The sequence below is a fragment of the Geotrypetes seraphini genome, chromosome 8 (genome assembly GCF_902459505.1).
Source record: "Geotrypetes seraphini chromosome 8, aGeoSer1.1, whole genome shotgun sequence".
Taxonomy (NCBI): domain Eukaryota; kingdom Metazoa; phylum Chordata; class Amphibia; order Gymnophiona; family Dermophiidae; genus Geotrypetes; species Geotrypetes seraphini.
The window spans coordinates 176441293-176459667 of NC_047091.1; the positions used below are offsets into that span (position 1 = coordinate 176441293).

General features: G+C 42.7%; 1 protein-coding gene across 3 annotated transcripts in view; it reads left to right on the forward strand.

The window, feature by feature from the left end:
* The window catches only part of LOC117365255 (rab5 GDP/GTP exchange factor-like), a 64794-nt gene that overhangs the window by 16854 nt on the left and 29565 nt on the right, over positions 1–18375 (forward strand). For 2 of the 3 annotated variants that reach the window (XM_033955443.1, XM_033955444.1), the window contains exons 4-5: positions 11261–11412; positions 12357–12426. In XM_033955443.1, coding sequence (XP_033811334.1) covers positions 11261–11412; positions 12357–12426 — 222 coding nt within the window. Of the gene's footprint in view, positions 1–11260; positions 11413–12356; positions 12427–18375 lie in introns of those variants that run through there. The other variant, XM_033955446.1, reaches the window with a different exon arrangement.

Sequence of the window (18375 nt, forward strand, 5' to 3'; positions counted from 1 at the left end):
GATATTTGTTTAGGGGGGAAAAGGGGTGGGTTTTACTTGTTGTTATTATATAATACATGAGTATTTCACAGTAAGGATGATTTTATGTATTATTGAATAGGGAGGGAGGGGTGGGGGATTATTATATTCAATTAGAATGATTTAAATTTTAGATTTCTTACATAATATTTAAAATATTATAGAATATTAATTTGTAATGAAATGTTAAACTTTATGCTTATATGAGAGTTAATCAAGTGTGTATCTTTAAGTTCATATGAGTTTAATTGCTACACTTGTTGTAACATAAAAAAATTAATAAAGAATTTAAAAAAATAAAATAAGATATAACTCTCCACCCCCAAACATGCCCCCTTAGAGAAAATTAGGAGAAATTATTTTTCCTTGTGAATTCTTGACTGAAAGAAAGGAGGCTGCTATTTCAGTTTTCGCCAACTCTTGATTCGTCACAGACCAGTCATTGGCCTTTCTGTCCAGCACATGCTCAGACCACCAAAAACAGACCTGGGCTACCAGCCCACTACAAATCTGCCTGAACCTCCAATGCTGCCACCTCAAAATTCTGTTTCAGCAAAGACTCCAATCTTTGATCCTGTGGGTCTATGCGGGCAGAACCTTCATCCACTGGGACCATATTCTTTTTTGCCACTGCAGAAACCACTGCATCTGAAACAGGCAGCCGAAAGGGCTATTTATCGTCTTCAAAGTTGAAGAAGCCCATTGAAGAAACATGACCACATTACTGAGGCATACATCGACTCACATTGGCTTCCAATCCAGGAAAGAATACAATTTAAATTCTATTGTATACTATTTAAAACTATAAACAGAGACAGCCCAATCTACCTAAATAATCGCCTCATCCAAACTACCTCTACCAGGCATAGAAAAACACACACTCCATTCACTTACCCCCAGTCAAAGAAGTAAAATGGAAAAAACTATACGACGGCCTACTAGCCACTCAAGCAGCAAAAATAGATAACAAAATCTCCAACCTATTGATAACAACCCCAGACTACAAGATGTTCAGAAAGGAAATAAAAATTATACTCTTCAAGAAATCCCTTAATAAAGCTTAATACCATGAATACCCCTTTCTTACCATCCCCTCCCTAACCCCTGATCCTACTTATCCCTCTTTTGGAAACGATCTCTGATCTAACTTTGTAACCCTTCTTCCATAACTCTTTTTGTAATCCACTTTGAACTGAAAGGTAATGGCGGAATAGAAATCTGTAATGTAATGTAATACAGGTGCACCATAGCCCGAGCAATGTGGAAAGGAGCATCTGGAACCTTCCATTGTGCCTGGATCACATCCTGATGCATAGGGAAGGTCTTGGAGGCAGACTGTATGCCCTTGAGTAAAGGATCTACAGCTTGTGGAACCTCCTTTAGGCTGTTCTTCAAAATGCTGGCACCTGGTCAATCAACTGAAGCTCTTCATGGTGAAAAATATGCACTACTGAGGAGTCCTTCCCTGGTGGGAGATCCTCCAAGCACCCTTCCTGAAAACCTTGTTTTCCTGGAGGGAAAGGAGCCTCTCCTGTCTACTCTTTGTCCTCATCTGAGAGGACCAAGTCTTCTCAGTCCAGAACTTCCTCATCCCAAGTCACCCTGGCCTGCTTTGCTGATGGAGGGCATACCTGAGAAGAGTAAGAAGGAGCAAGAGCTGGAAGACTGAACTGGAACTCTCCTGTACCTCTGCAAAATAAACTCTGAGGGAAAACCTACCACCCCTGCAGGATCTAGAGGCCCTGTTGGCAATCCAGGTGTGACCTATGACCTACCAGGCAGAAACATGGGCTACAGGCATGGAGGGAGAGAAGGCCCTGAAGAGAGTGAGTCCAAAGAAGGAATGGTGGCCATTCCCGCCAAAATTGGAGCTAGCCCAAAAGACAAATTACCACATTCGCGGCCAGCCCTACACATGGAGCTTCCGTACTGCTGCAGAAGCCTTAGTTCTGACCCTGTTTCTGATGCGATTGCCACCCGAGAGCAGAAGCTGGCCATATTCATTCACACCCACACCCCACCCCCTGGCAAGAGCATGCCAAACATTTCTTCAGACATGCTATCAACAAAAGTGTAAGACTGTAACCTTGCAGTGCCAAAATGAAGGAGGGAGGAATCAGAGGCAACCACAGGAAAGGTGATCTCTGCAGAAGCAACAGCTCAGTAAACTGAACTAGCATTCAAAAGCTCTGTTGTGAGGGGGGGGGGGTTGTTCTCTATATTGCCAGAGGTTGTGATAAGAGCGGATAGCATAGCTGGTTTTATGAAAGGTTTGCACAATTTCCTGGAGGAAAAGCTTATAGTCTGTTGTTGAGAAAGACATGGGGGAAGTCACTGCTTGCCCTGGATTGGTAGCATGGAATGTTGCTACTCCTTGGGTTTTGGCCAGGTACTAGGGAGCTGGATTGGCCACCAGGCTACTGGGCTTGATGGACCATTGGTCTAATTCAGTAAGGCTATTCTTGTGTTCTTACAATAGGGCAGACCCCACTGGCAGGCAGAGCAAAACCGCCAAGGCACTATTAACACAATGAGGGGAGGGACTCTTCACCAATGAGGGGAGGGACTCTGGCACCCCTGAAGTTAAAGGGGACTGAAACTCCTACAGCAGAAGAAAGCAAAGAATACTAAGAAGAATTTTAATTCTAAGAAAAGTCCAGCAAAAAACAAAAGCAGGACTCTCAGGAAGGCCTAAGATCAACTCCAGAGAAGGCACAGACTTACCATCTCCACCTGCTGGAGACTGAGAATAAACTGACTTTAAAGGGGATGGCACAGCCTATTAGTAGCTAAAAGTCAAGTTTTAAATGAGTTTATTTGCTACACTTGTTGTAACATACGAAAATGAATAAAGAATTTAAAATAAAATAAAAGTCAAGAATTCTCATTCTGCACCTGCTGTCAGAGGTACACAACCCATTCATCTGTGCTGGTCTGGAGGGATGCTAGAGAATAGGTTTTTTAAAAATGAAGCCAATTAGCACAACACATTCAGTGGTACCAAACTAAATCTGTTCAGAAAACTTGATCTGCACTAAAGAAGTTCAGGTAATTTAGCCAGATATCCAGCAGCAGTTCACTGCCAAATATCTAGATAGTAACTGCAGCCAATTTACCATCTTAGGAGCCAGTGCAGAAAGATAAGCAGCTCTATCATGAGGCTATGCGAAGATCCCACAAAATATTTACCATGGGATGTGTAATTGAAGAGTATGCAGATTACTGTCACATTAAAATTACAGCAGTAAATCTGCAGCTCATTGTGAAATGTTGCTCTTCCTGTCAGTGCCTGAGCAGTGATTGGTTCAGGCACTGACAGGAAGAGTGACAAAAAATGGTGGGTTTGCAACAATCCCATTTTATAGAAGGCTCCATCCCCCCTGGACAAGGTAGTCAGCCCTTCCCAACAATTTCGGGTAGTCTAATAGTCCCGGACTCAAAAAAAGCCGGGGGCAGGCTTTCTTTGGTGTCTGGTATTATCCCCCAGGGAAAGGTCTCTTTATCCCAGGACAAGCAGGCAGCATATTCTTGACTGATGGGTGACGGCACCGACGGAGCCCCGGTACGGACACTTTTAGAGTGATTGCACTCTAAGAACTTGGAAAGTTCTAGATGCCGCACCGCGCATGCGCGAGTGCCTTCCCGCCCGACACAGGCGCGCGGTCCCCAGTTTCTTAGTTTCCGCGGAGCTAAGAAGACGCGTTTTCAACGGCTGTTGAAATTTTTTTCTATTTGCCTTCCCGCTCGCGTAAACTTTTTGGCTTAATTTGCCTTTTTTCTTTGTTTCATTTTTGTAAAAAAAAACAAAACTTTCATTTTTTTCTTCAGTGTTGGTTTTTCCCCGGCGGGGCCTTCTGCCACCATCGAGGCCTCGGCCTTCGATTTGGCTGAAGCCGTTTTTACTTTCATGCCCCCTCAGCCAGGGTTTAAAAAGTGCCAGCGGTGTGCTAGGCCTATATCTCTCACGGACCCACACAACTGGTGCCTACAGTGTTTGGGTCCTGAGCATCAGGCTTCCACCTGCACCCGCTGTGCCACCTTAAAAAAACGAACTCTAAAAAATCGCCAGATACAACAGCGATTACTGTTCGGTGCCGAGATGTCCGACCCCGTTCCATCGACACCGGCCTCGGCACCAACTCAATCGGCACCGTCATCTTCGACGCCACGTGACACCGCATCGGCATCCCAGCACTCAGGTAAGCCGGCTAAGAAGCCTTCCCCGCTGGAGCGTCCTCCGGTCTCGAGTGCAGCGAGCCCAATCCTGCCGACCGTGAGGCGCCAGCGGAAGCGCTCCGCCCCTATAGAGGTGAGTCCCTCGACATCGGGCTCCTCATCTCCGGGGTGTAGAGCGGCACCGCAGGTACCGCAGAAGAAAAAGGCGGTACCGGTGCCCTCCCTTGATGATCACATTGCGGCCATCTTACAGGTGCAGCTGAAGGAACAGCTCAAACAACTCCTTCCAGCTATCCTGACACCGAACCTTCCGGTGCCGGTCTCGTCTGAGCCGTCGGTACCGAGAGTGGAACGACCCATTCTGTCTACTTCCTCTCTTTCGGTACCGTTACACTCGACCTCATCGGTGTCGATGCCAATTCTTGCACCGGAGCCGACAACTCAACACCAGTCGGTACAGACTTCGGCTCCGATGCAACCGGTAACATCTCCCGGTACCACTTCGATGAGGTCGGGTAAGTCGGTACGCAAGTCCCGACACCTGGAACCATCCACCCCTGAGTCTCGGGATCGTACTTCCCATATTCGAGACCCTGATCTGTGGGGTGATTCCGAAGAGCCTTTTCTTTCAGAAGGTGAGTGTTCTTCGGGGGAGGATGAACCTGATATTCCTGATCCATCCTCCAAACATGATTCCACGTCTTTTTCAGCATTTTTAAAAGATATGTGTGAATCTCTCTCTATTCCTTTGGAGGCTGAGTCTAAAAAGTCTAAGGCTTTTCTGGATGCTCTTGATTTTGACCAGCCTCCAAAGGAATTTCTGAAACTCCCTCTTCACGACATCTTGAGGGAGACATTTTACAAAAATTTAGAGACTCCTCTCACTGTCCCTGGAGCTCCCCGTAAATTGGATTCCCTATATAAAGTTATCCCCATTCCAGGTTTCGATAAACCCCAGCTTCCACATGAATCTCTCCTTGTGGAATCCACATTGAAAAAGTCCTCAGGGGCTAGTGTGTATGCTTCTGTCCCTCCTGGTAGAGAAGGCAAAGCCATGGACAAATTTGGTAAGCGTCTCTATCAGAATGCGATGTTAGCCAATCGATCTGGTAACTATGCTTTTCATTTTTCTTTTTATTTAAAGCATCTCCTTACCACCATGGCTTCCTTTGAGCAGTACCTTCCTGAGAGGAAACGGTTGGCTTTTCACCTATGCTCTTCTTCCCTTTTTCAGCTCAGAAAATTTATGGTAAGATCTATATATGACACCTTTGAACTTACCTCTAGAGCAACGGCCATGTCTGTCGCCATGCGCCGCTTAGCCTGGTTAAGGGTGTCAGAACTGGATGTTAACCATCAAGACCGGTTAGCAAATGCACCTTGCTTAGGAGATGAGCTGTTTGGAGATTCCATGGACTCAACGACCCAAAAGCTCTCTGCTCATGAAACACGCTGGGATACCCTTCTTAAAACCAAGAAGAAGGCTCCGCCAGCACGTCCTTTCAGACAACAATCCACTTACCAACGCCGTTATGTGGCTCGTCCCTTACAGTCTGCTCCTCAACAACCTAGGAGGCAGCGTCAACAACAGAGGCAAACTCCTAGACAGCAACAGCAGCAACCTGTCAAGCAGCCTCCACAACAAAAACCGACTCAGCCCTTTTGACTTCATTCTCCAGGGCATAGCCAGCATCCAACCTTCACATCTCCTGCCTCAACCTATAGGAGGACGTCTATCTCTTTTCCTCAGCCGGTGGGAAGTAATCACTTCGGACCAATGGGTCCTCAACATCATCCACTACGGCTACTCTCTCAACTTTCAAACCCCCCCGGGCACAAGTCTACCAAAAGAGTCTGCTTTGCATACTCCCCAGTCCTCCCTCCTCCTTCAGGAGGTTCAATCCCTCCTCCTTCTGAACGCCATAGAGGAAGTTCCTCTGGAGCAAAAGGGGTACGGATTCTACTCCCGTTATTTCCTAGTTCCCAAAAAAACAGGAGATCTCAGACCTATCCTAGATCTTCGCGATCTCAACAAATGCTTAGTCAAGGAGAAGTTCAAGATGCTCTCCTTAGCAACTCTTTACCCTCTTCTCAATCAAGACAACTGGCTATGTTCCCTCGATCTCAAAGAAGCATACACTCACATACCGATCAATCTGGCCTCCAGACAGTACCTACGTTTCATGATCAATCATTGTCATTACCAGTACAAGGTACTACCTTTCGGCCTAGCCTCCTCTCCAAGAGTGTTCACCAAATGTCTGATTGTGGTAGCGGCTTTTCTACGTTCCCACCACCTTCAGGTGTTTCCTTACCTGGACGATTGGTTGATAAAGGCAAACTCATCTCAGACTGTTCTTCAGGCCACCAACCAGACCATCTTATTTCTGCGTTTGTTGGGATTCGAGATCAATCTACCCAAATCTCATCTTATCCCCACGCAGAGACTTCAATTCATTGGGGCAGTCTTAGACACAATCCTCATGAGAGCGTTTCTGCCATCCAACTGTCTTCAAACACTTCAATCTCTATGTCAGCAGGTGCTTCCACAACGTTCCATCTCTGCAAAGCAAATGATGATACTCTTGGGTTACATGGCCTCCACAGTTCATGTCACACCACTTGCCCGTCTGCATCTGCGCACTCCTCAATGGACCCTGGCTACTCAGTGGTCCCAAGCGAGGGATCATTGCTCACGTCACATATCTGTGACGTCATCTCTTCGTCAGTCTCTACAATGGTGGTTGACATCCTCAAATCTATCCAGAGGTCTTCTGTTCCATCTACCTCCTCATCAACTTGTCATCACCACCGACGCTTCCCCTTATGCTTGGGGAGCTCACTTGAACGAGTTCCAAACTCAAGGTCTTTGGACAGCCCAGGAAAAGAAGCATCACATCAATTTCCTGGAACTCAGAGCGATGTTTTATGCCCTCAAGACCTTCCAACATCTTCTCTTCCCTCAAGTCCTCCTGCTGTGCACAGACAATCAAGTTGCGATGTACTACATCAACAAGCAGGGTGGGACGGGCTCTCGCCTCTTGTGCCAGGAAGCCCAGAAGATCTGGACTTGGGCCATAAATCACCATCTATTCCTGAAAGCTATCTACATTCAGGGAGAACAGAATTCCTTGGCGGACAAGCTCAGCAGAGTTCTCCAGCCTCACGAGTGGACACTCGATCCTCTCACTCTGCAGTCCATCTTCACTCAGTGGGGCACTCCTCAGATAGACCTCTTTGCAGCTCCTCACAATCACCAGCTGCCCCTATTCTGCTCCAGACTCTACTCTCCTCACCGTCTGGCAGCGGATGCATTTCTCCTCGACTGGTCCAATCTGTTTCTGTATGTTTTCCCTCCTCTACCTCTCATGTTGAGAACCTTGTTCAAGCTCAAGAGGGAACGAGCCACCATGATTCTGATTGCTCCGAGGTGGCCCAGGCAACATTGGTTCTCCCTTCTACTTCAACTCAGTTCCAGGGAACCTTTTCTTCTTCCACTGTTTCCTTCTCTGCTTACACAGCAGCAGGAGACCCTTCTACATCCCAACCTCCAGTCTCTGCACCTGACAGCTTGGTATCTCTCGGGCTGACTTCTCATGATACACTTTTATCTCAGCCTGTTCGGTCAATTCTGGATGCCTCCAGGAAACCTGCCACTCTGCAATGTTACCATCAGAAGTGGACATGTTTTTCTTCCTGGTGTCTCCTCCATCATCATGATCCCACTTCCCTTGCAGTGGAAACCTTGTTGGATTATCTCCTTTCTTTGTCTGACTCTGGCCTCAAGTCTTCTTCAGTCAGAGTCCACTTAAGTGCTATTGCGGCGTTTCATGAGCCAGTCCATGGAAAGCTCCTCTCAGCTCATCCCTTGGTGTCTAGGTTCATGCGGGGTCTTTTTAATGTGAAACCACCTATTAAAGCCCCTCCTGTTATCTGGGATCTTAATGTAGTTCTTTCCGCCTTGATGAAGCCTCCATTTGAACCTTTGGCTACCGCTTCTTTCAAGTTTCTCACTTGGAAGGTACTTTTCCTTATTGCTCTTACCTCTGCCAGGAGGGTCAGTGAGCTTCATGCACTAGTTGCAGATCTACCTTTTACTGTCTTTCATCATGACAAGGTGGTTCTGCGCACACATCCAAAGTTTCTCCCTAAGGTTGTCTCTGAATTTCATCTCAACCAATCCATTGTTCTGCCTGTCTTCTTTCCGAAACCTCACTCACATTCTGGAGAACAGGCTCTGCATACTTTGGACTGTAAACGGGCTCTGGCTTACTATTTAGACCGTACTAAGCCCCACAGATCATCTCCCCAACTCTTTTTGTCCTTTGATCCGAATAAATTGGGACGTCCTGTTTCTAAACGTACGTTGTCTAATTGGCTGGCAGCGTGCATTTCATTCTGTTATGCTCAGACCGGACTGACACTGGAAGGTTCTGTCACGGCCCATAGAGTCCGAGCTATGGCAACATCTGTAGCTTTCCTCCGGTCCACTCCTATTGAGGAAATCTGCAAAGCTGCCACTTGGTCCTCAGTTCATACTTTTGCATCTCATTATTGTCTGGATGCATTCTCCAGACGGGATGGACACTTCGGCCAATCTGTTTTGCAAAATTTGTTTTCCTAATGGCCAACCTTCCCTCCATCCCTCTTTTTGTTAGCTTGGAGGTCACCCATCAGTCAAGAATATGCTGCCTGCTTGTCCTGGGATAAAGCACAGTTACTTACCGTAACAGGTGTTATCCAGGGACAGCAGGCAGATATTCTTGCATCCCTCCCACCTCCCCGGGTTGGCTTCTTAGCTGGCTTATCATAACTGGGGACCGCGCGCCTGTGTCGGGCGGGAAGGCACTCGCGCATGCGCGTTGCGGCATCTAGAACTTTCCAAGTTCTTAGAGTGCAATCACTCTAAAAGTGTCCGTACCGGGGCTCCGTCGGTGCCGTCACCCATCAGTCAAGAATATCTGCCTGCTGTCCCTGGATGACACCTGTTACAGTAAGTAACTGTGCTTTTTGTAGTTGGGGCCAGGATGGAAGGTGGGGAGTGCACGAGATATCAGGAAAAGGGTTTTTTGGGTTGGATGTTTTGAGTCAGAAGTTGAGGTCAGGGTGGGGATGCACTAGATACCAGGAATGCATTTTAAGTCTAGGATCAGGCATGTTGGGAGAGCTGATACAGACCACATGACTTTTTTTTATTTTTTCCTTCTTCCTTTTAATGTCACCTTACTTGTCTGGGCCTGAACCAATTACTGCTCCAGGCACTGACTGGAAAGGTATTGAGACAGGAAGTTAAGGTCAGGCAATACTGCCTTGGACATGGATAATAAATTCACTTTGTAACTGCATATGAAAAGCCACTGTTTCCTTCTTTGCATGGCTGTCAAATGGCCTCATGCATTCATTTTAATGCAGTGTGAGGCTCATTCACTCCTTTGTGCATTGCTTGGCCTGTACAACCAGCGGTAATGCTCCGCTGCCTGGACTCCATTGGCATTTCCGGCCAAGTGCTACACTGGTTCTCATGCTTCCTAACTAACCGTACCTATCAGGTCCACAGCAATGGAACCTTCTCCCATCAATGGCGTAATTCCTGCGGAGTCCCACAAGGCTCCCCACTATCCCCCTCCCTCTTTAACATCTACATGGCACCTCTTGCACGGACACTAGCCGACTTAAACCTTAAATCATTCATTTACGCCGATGACATCACCATCATCATCCCCCTAACTTCACTCACCCAACAAACGGAACAACTCACGTCCTCACCAAGTTAGAACTATGGACCTCACAATTTAAATTAAAATTGAACTCTGAAAATACCAAAATCTTCCTGGCTAGCCCAAACCACAAAATAACAAACACCTCCATGAAACTGAACGGCCTTGATTATCCTATCAACACCTCCATAAAAATACTCGGAGTCATCCTAGATAGATGCTTAACCTTCGAAGACCATACCAGTGCCCAGATCAAAAAATGCTTCTGCACCCTCTGGAAACTTCGCACCATCAAACACCACTTTGACCACCTCTCCTTCCGCTTACTGGTCCAATCATTAATCTTAAGCTTATTGGACTACTGTAATATCATATACCTAGGAGCCTATAAAAACACCATCAAACGTCTAAGAATAGTACAAAATGCCGCCGTCCGCCTCATCTTCGGCCTCAAAAAATACGACCATGTTAGCCCCTATTACGCCAAACTCCACTGGCTGCCGGTAGAAGCAAGAATCACCTTTAAATTCGCTTGCCTCTGCTTCAAAACCTTAGCAGGCTCTTCACCAATCTACCTATCTGAGCACCTTGAAATTACTGGCCTCTCTCGTACTCGAAATACCTATCTGTTCTCCTTCCCCTCCCTGAAGGGCTGCCTCTACAAAAAATTCCTTGACCGATCACTAGCATTCCAAGCGGGTAAATGGAACAAATGCCTCTCTACACTCATCTCCAATTCCCCCCACTATCAAACATTCAGGAAGTTAACTAAAATCTACCTTTTTGACAAATTCCTCTGATTTATCCTCCCTCCTCCTCCCCCCTCCCTCCTCTTCTGACCCCGCTTCCCTAGACCCTTACCGCCTCATGTAACACCGACATCTATAACGCTGCATTATCGAGCTTATAGCAAATGTAACCACGCCGAACATATATCCTAGCTGCCAAAATAACTTCACCGTATATTTATTGTCTAGAATGTAAAGGTAACTTGACCAAATATGTATCGTCTAAAATTGTAAATATAACATCAACGAAATTGTAACTTCGCTGTAAATGTACAGTCTCTTCATCTGTTAACCGCATAGAACTTCCATGGTAATGCGGTATACAAGAATAAAGTTATTATTATTATTAATGGTATGGTTAGGCTCATGGTAGCTTTCTGCATTGGCCTTGTAATGAGCCTTACAATACTGACCTCATTGTTGTGGCTATATTTAATCATGCCCAAGATTTATGGTGTGTGATAGCTGTAAGCTTCTCTCAGTGGTCATTGTATTACAAGTATTGGGTCAGAAGAACTATTTGATGGTTTTTATTTCTTATTCTGTTCACTTTATTTTCAGACATTGTGCCAGTTTTCCCATTGGACCCCCAGACTAATCCTATATCCAAGACAGGTGATTTCACAGACTTTCTGAAGTCTCTCCAGAAACCAGCAACTCAGTTCATTCAGAAAAACTGTATCAGCTTCATTGAGACCATGCAGAGCAAAAAGGTACTTTCCAAGCTAAGCACGTCTTGATTTTTAAAATCTCATCTTGGTTATTGTTTGCTTCAGCTAGCTCTTGTTCCCAGCATAAAAGCTGTTTCCCTTCTGTATGCGGTAAAGACTCATGGGAGGGGTTTTCTATTTCATAGAAACTTGATGGCAGATAAAGGCCAAATGGCCCATCCAGTCTGCCAATCTGCAGCATCAACATAAGAATAGCCTTACTGGGTCAGACCAATGATTCATCAAGCCCAGTAGCCCGTTCTCACGGTGGCCAATCCAGGTCACTAGTTCCTGGCCAAAACCCAAGGAGTAGCAATCCACCATCTCCTCTTCTCCCTAAGAGATCCCATGTGCCCGACTAATGCTTTCTTGAATTCAGACACAGTCTTTATCTCCACCACCTTTACTGGGAGACTATTCTACACATCTACCACCTTTTCTGTAAAAAGGTTTTTTCTTGGATTACTCCTGAGCCTATCACCTATTAACTTCATCCTATGCTGTCTCATTCCAGAGCTTCCTTTCAAATGAAAGAGACTGGTCCCATGCACACTTATGCCACATAGGTACTTGAATGTCTCTATCATATCTCCCTTCTCCTGCCTTTCTTCCAAAGTATACAAAAGTCTAGTACAATCTAGTGCTAATTTGTTGTGTTTTTGAGTCTGTATTTTACAAACTATAACAGAGCATGCTGGGAAAGTTTATCCCATGTCTTTTTATATCCCCTTTGTGTATACAAACAAGCATATGTATCCCAGCCCCTATATATAGACTGCACCATGCATGCCAGAAATAGGGCACATACATCCCTACTTTTTGTAGATGCTACAGCAGAGCATGGCAGGAAGGGATTATTTTGTGTCTCGGGTGTATTTGACAAAAGGCGGCACTGTGCTCTCTGTACCAGGATGAGTGCTGCTTAATCTTTTTGACTCTGTTTGCAGGGTGTACCTGTACAGGAACAATCTGATCTGGTTCAGGATTTCTACCAAGGCATGACATCACATTTTCAGAGTGAGTTTGTCTGCTATCTAGAATGACTTGACCCAGTATAAGAGATCTGTGCTTTCTGTTTAATATATTACCAAAGCAAGACGTGTCATTTCTAGAGCAAGTTTTGTCTGTTGACTAGAGCAGTGGTTTTCAACCAGTGTGTCCCCAAGAGATGGAATGTGTGTCACAAAAGATTTGATGTAGACCGCAAGCCTGTGTTTCCTTTACAACCATGAGTGCCTGTAAGCTGGGAAGACTAGCAATCTTCAGAGTCAGGTTCTTGAAATCCCTGTCCCATCCCCATGAGTTTTGTCATTGGCCCTGTCCCATTCCTGTAAGCTCTGCCTTAACCGTGCAAGCTTCAAACACTTATAATTTTAAAGTGTTTGAGGCATGTGCAGTTGAGGACGGAGCTAGGAGAAATGGGGCAGGGACAGGAAAAGAACTCACGAGGATGGGACAATGAGTTACTGTGGGGCAGGGAAAAATTTGCCCCTGTGTCATTCTCTAATCCATGTAACTTGTCCCTGATTTGCTTCCCCACTATCCCCAATAATAACTGCTGCCTTTAGCTCCAACTGAAAATGTTGCAGGCCTGCTGTCCATAGATTGATTGTTTGCTTAGGCAGCTTATCATTGTCTCAGTCCACTCTCAAACTGGAAAGTTATATAGTCACTTTAATCCCCTCTTTAGTTACAAGAAAATCCATTAGCTGTTTTGGGTCAAAGAAAGTATAAGTAGAAACCTCAAGCAATACAACACAAATACAAGGAAATTTCAATACAAAATTAGCTCCCAAAGTGTTCAATCTTGGTCTACAAGCCAAGATTGACTAGTGCTTTTGTGTGTGTCTAGACAAATCAAAAAATCTGAATACTTGACCTCATAAACTGCTGATTAACGTTATGGAAATATAAGTGCAAAATATTATTGCGATCTAGTTCTAAAGCAAATGTTACAATTAGAGTCAATCTCTGTGTCATTATTTCAAGAGATGATTCAAGAAAGTCAGTTAAGTTCACCATTGGAGCTGATTTTCCCGAGGCCCCAGCCCCTCCCATTTCTTTTCCAGAAACATATTAAGCTTTTACAATTGGAGGAAGGGCTTCATCCGATATCTTAAGGACCTCCTTTAAATATTGTCTCACCAAGTCCACTGATTGTATCAATCGGGACTTGGGAAAGTTTAGAAAACGCAAATTATTCCTCCTTAATTGATTTTTCAAATATTTGATCTTCCATTGGGTTAAGTTTCAAGTTTAATAGTTATTTGATTAATCGCTTAATCGTATTTCTAAGCGATGAACATGTTAAAATTACAATATTTGGGAGACAATACAATACATAACTATACATAACATCCTAGCGGATTAATGGACTAACTTAACAAACTCATAAACACAAGGAAAGGAGGGAGGTGAAATACAATATCATTAAAGAAAAGCAGGACAAAAAGGGAAGCAAATAAAAAGCCATAGTATAATACAGTAAAAAATATAATTCAACTTTTGAACTACTTAGTTAATTATCAAAGGCATCTCTAAAGAGAAAAGTTTTTAAATTACTTTTGAATTTCTCCAGATTGCGCTCTTCCCTTAAGTAAATGGGAAGGGAGTTCCAAGTTTGAGGTGCAGTAACAGAAAAAATAAATTGCCGTCTTGTATTAATAACCTAAAGAGGTGTGGAGACCATTAATTGAGTATTATAATAAATAAATAATTATATTTATCCCCATTAAATATATGTAGGGGGGAGGAGGGATGGGTGGGTTTTATGACATTATGAGGGGTAATATATGGAAAGGGAGGGAGGGGAGATAGTTTATGGTATAAAATGAATGTAGAGTTTCAAGTGAAGAATGTATAGTATGACTTGAATTATTGTACACTTGTTTGCATAATGTAAAAACGAATAAAGATATTTAAAAAAAAAAAAAAAAGAGATGGAATTGTCAATAAATTTTGTTCATTGGATCTCAATGTTCTATTTGGAGAATAAGGCATTAATAGTTTATAAATGAATGCTGGAGTTTTATAAAAGAGGGATTTGAAAGTGAGTATACATAATTTGTATGTTATCCGGTAAGTAACAGGAAGCCAGTGCGCATTCTTAAGAAGGGGAGTTACATGATCAAACTTCCTAGTTTTGGTTATAAGTTTAATGGAAGCATTTTGAATGATTTGTAGACGTTTTATTTCGTTCAGAGAAATTCCCTTAAAAAGAGAGTTACAATAATCGATTTTAGAGATCACCAAAGAGTGAATAAAAATATTAAGGGATTTTGAACATAGAAATTGTGAAAGTGAATGAATTTTACTTAGCCTATAAAATGTTGTTTTAATAATGTTACTAATGTGATCATGGAAATTTAGTTTGTGATCAAAAATCACCCCTAAAATTTTTATATTTCTAACTGTTTGCAGAGGGATATTTTTTATAGCAATAGGAGAGACAAGAGTAGAGCTATCTTTCCATGGAAAAAGCATCACATTAGTTTTGTTAATGTTGAGTGTCAATCTGTTAGAGTCCAGCCAACGGTAAACTTGATCAAGTTTCTCATTGATCGCTATGATGTCAGTAGGTTTATTAGCATCCAATGGATGTAAAAGCTGGATATCGTCAGCATAAGCAAAGACATGGAAACCTACAGATTGGCACAAGGTCATCAGTGGGGCCAGAAAGATATTAAATAACAACGGGGAAAGGATAGACCCTTGAGGAACACCATATGTGGTCTATGAGGATTTAGACATTGAGTCATTAAAAAAAACAGTAGAGGTACGCTCTGAAAAGTATGATACAAACCAGGAAAAAACTTGGTCTGTAATACCAATAGATTGAAGTCTATTAAGTAGAAGTTGATGGTCGATTGTGTCAAAGGCTGCGGAAAGATCAATAGAGATTAACAGAACCGATTGATGGTAATCTAGAAAATATTGTATAGAGGTGGTCATACCAATCAAAGAATGTTCAGTACTATGGTGATGTCTGAAACCAGTTTGATTTGGGTGTAGAACATTGGTTTTTTCAACAAATTCTGAAATTTGATTAAAGACTACCTTTTCTGTCAGTTTTGCCAGGAAAGGAATGTTTGCTATTGGTCTGAAGTTAGATGGATCTTCTGAACTAATTTTTTTATCTTTAATAATAGGACGGATGATTGATTTCTTCCAGGTCATTGGCATGATGTTTTGACACAGGCTTTCATTAATTAACGTATGAATAAAAGGACCAAAAATTTCAAAGTAATGTTTGAGGATAAAAGGAGGAATTAAATCAGCTTTAGAGCCCTTAATATTAATGGATTTGATAATGGATTCAATTTCTTTGAGGCTTGGTATTTTAAATTTTGAACATTTTGAATATGACTCTGGAACAATTTGTTCATCAACGGCCGTTACATATTGATTTATTGTAAAAGTATTTCTGATTTTGTTTATTTTTTCAGTAAAGTAGACTGCAAGTTCCTGAGCAGTGGGTAAGGGATTGACAGCTTCAGTTTGTTGTTTATTTAGAGATGTTATTGAATTTAGTATAGCATAGAGAGCTGAGGAATTTTAGCTTTCATGATTTTGTCTGAGTAGAATTTCATTTTTGTTTGGTTTATTTTTAATTTGTAGAATCTAGAATGCTCTTTGAATGTTTGGGGTTAACTTGAGTTTTATCTTTCCTCCACTTACGTTCAAGTGATCTCAGTTGCTTGTTAATAAGGGCAAGTTCAGTTGTGAACCATGGGTTCAAGATTTTGCGAGCGGTAATAAATTTAGATTGTAGTGGTGTAAGTTTATCTAATAATGATATTATGGATATGTTCCATTGATTAAGTAGATCATCCAAAGGACGAGTTCTAGGTACAGAGAAATCCAATTTAAAGGTAGAGTGAATTAAATCTAAAGAAAGGTCATTGAAGTTTCTAAAGTTAATCGATTGCTGCTTAATGTGAGGTAAATTGTGTGAAATGGTATGTGTTATTGAAATTAAAAAGTGGTCTGACCATGGAACCAGTAAGCAACAATTTACAGAATAATTGTTTATTGTAGAGGTGGTTATTAGGGCCATATCAATTGTGTGGCCTGATTGATGGGTAGGCATTGTTAGTAGTGGATATAAATCTAAATGATTTATGTAAGAAAGGATAGTTTTAGTATAGTTATTGTTGGGGTCATCAAAATGTATGTTGAAGTCACCCAGAATTAATGGATTTAAAGTGGAGGAACCAAAATCAAAAAATAGGGATTGAAGTTGAGTGACATTTTCAGAGTTAATAGGGGGTGTTAAATATACTAAAAGTACATCTGTTCTAGGTTTGGTTAGTAATGAAAACTGTAAAAATTCAATAGAAGAATTTGCTGGAGAGTTGTCAGTATGTAACAATAAAAGGTTCTCGAAAAATTGTCGCTAATCCCCCTCCTCATTTATGGTGACGATGGTTGTAAAAAAACGAGAATCCCTGGGGACAGGAGTAAGAAAGATAGGCTTCTTCGCCTTCAGAAAGCCATGTTTCGGTTAAACATAATATATCAAGAGAGCATTGAGTAATAAGGTCTTTAATTAAATGATATTTAGTTTTGATAGAACGAATGTTAATCAGACCTATATTAAGTTGAATTGCTTTTTGGTCTGAGGTTAGTGTAGAAGAAACTATCTGATTGGGGGATAGTGTAATATTTGAACGTTCAGGAGGACGTAAAAGAGCTAGATTATTGTCTGATTTAATTGGCCTGTGTCCCCAAATAACTGGAATAGGCGAAGAAAAATTATCCATAGTAGAAAAGTAGTGAATAGAAGTAAAAGTAGAAATTATAGTGTGTTTCAGAAAAATATTAGTTAATTGATTATTTGGAAACAGAAGTAAAAATGAACAAAAAAATAAGGTTTTGACTAAATAAGGACTTTTTAAGGGTTTGCACGAAAAAGCGGCAAAGTTATCCCAAACGCACTGCAGTAGCGCACAAAAGAGCGCATCAAGGAGCATGACATGCTCCTTAAGCGCGCTCCATTGGTGCGCGCCGCAAAGTGCCAGAATTTAAATGGCATGTACCGGTTACAAGGGGGCAGAGTCTGGAACGCGGCAGAGAGGTCCTGGAGAGAGTTGCTGGAAAAAAGTAAAAGCAAGGTAAAAAACAAGGCTAAAATAATTAAACTTAAACTTAGTTCAAAATAATTAAAAACAGTTTTAAAATAAGGTGCCGTGCAGTAAGAAGCAATATCTCAAGTGAAAGCTTTCACCAATGCCACTCCCAGATTCTGTGTCTCCTCAACCTTCTGTTCCAAAGATGTTACTTTCTCCAATTGCTGAACTGAGCTTTCGGACTGAGAAGCATTTTGTTCAGAAACATTTTTCATTTCACCTTCCATTCTATTCACTTTTTTCAAAAAGTTGGAGTTTAGGTCCTGTATAGCCTCCCAAAGTACTTTTAAAGTTTTTTTAATTTTCACACCTGTAGTACTTTCAGAAGGATTTCCCCCCCCCCTCCACATGCCCCACTCACAGTTTTAGCTGGATACAAAGTCTGTGGAGTGGATACCCTTGCCAATGAACCTTGCTGTGGGGGAGAATATTCTATCTGGTGAGAGATTGCCAGACTGCAAAGGAGAGGTTTGAATTTCTCCTAGACTTCCCCGCTGCTGCTCTCCATCCAGTAGACTTCTTCCAGGCTTGCACGTGCTGCACTTGAGTAAAAGAAACAACCGACATGGGTCCAGTCAGAATTCTGAAATCTTCCATGGTAGTTGCTTCATCAGCGGTGCTTGGCTAGCCACCAGGACTTGGATTTTTGTCATTCCCTTTCTCTTGCCTATTTGTCCAGCCAGAGAGCCAGTGTGCTCACCACAACGGAGCTTCAGAAAAGTGAACCTCGCAAGCTTCTTAGCAAGACACCATCTTGGATCCCCAATGCAGTGCTAGCCATTTTCTCTTCTTCCCACCTCTAATACATAGAATACATTTGGTCTGGGCTTCCACGATG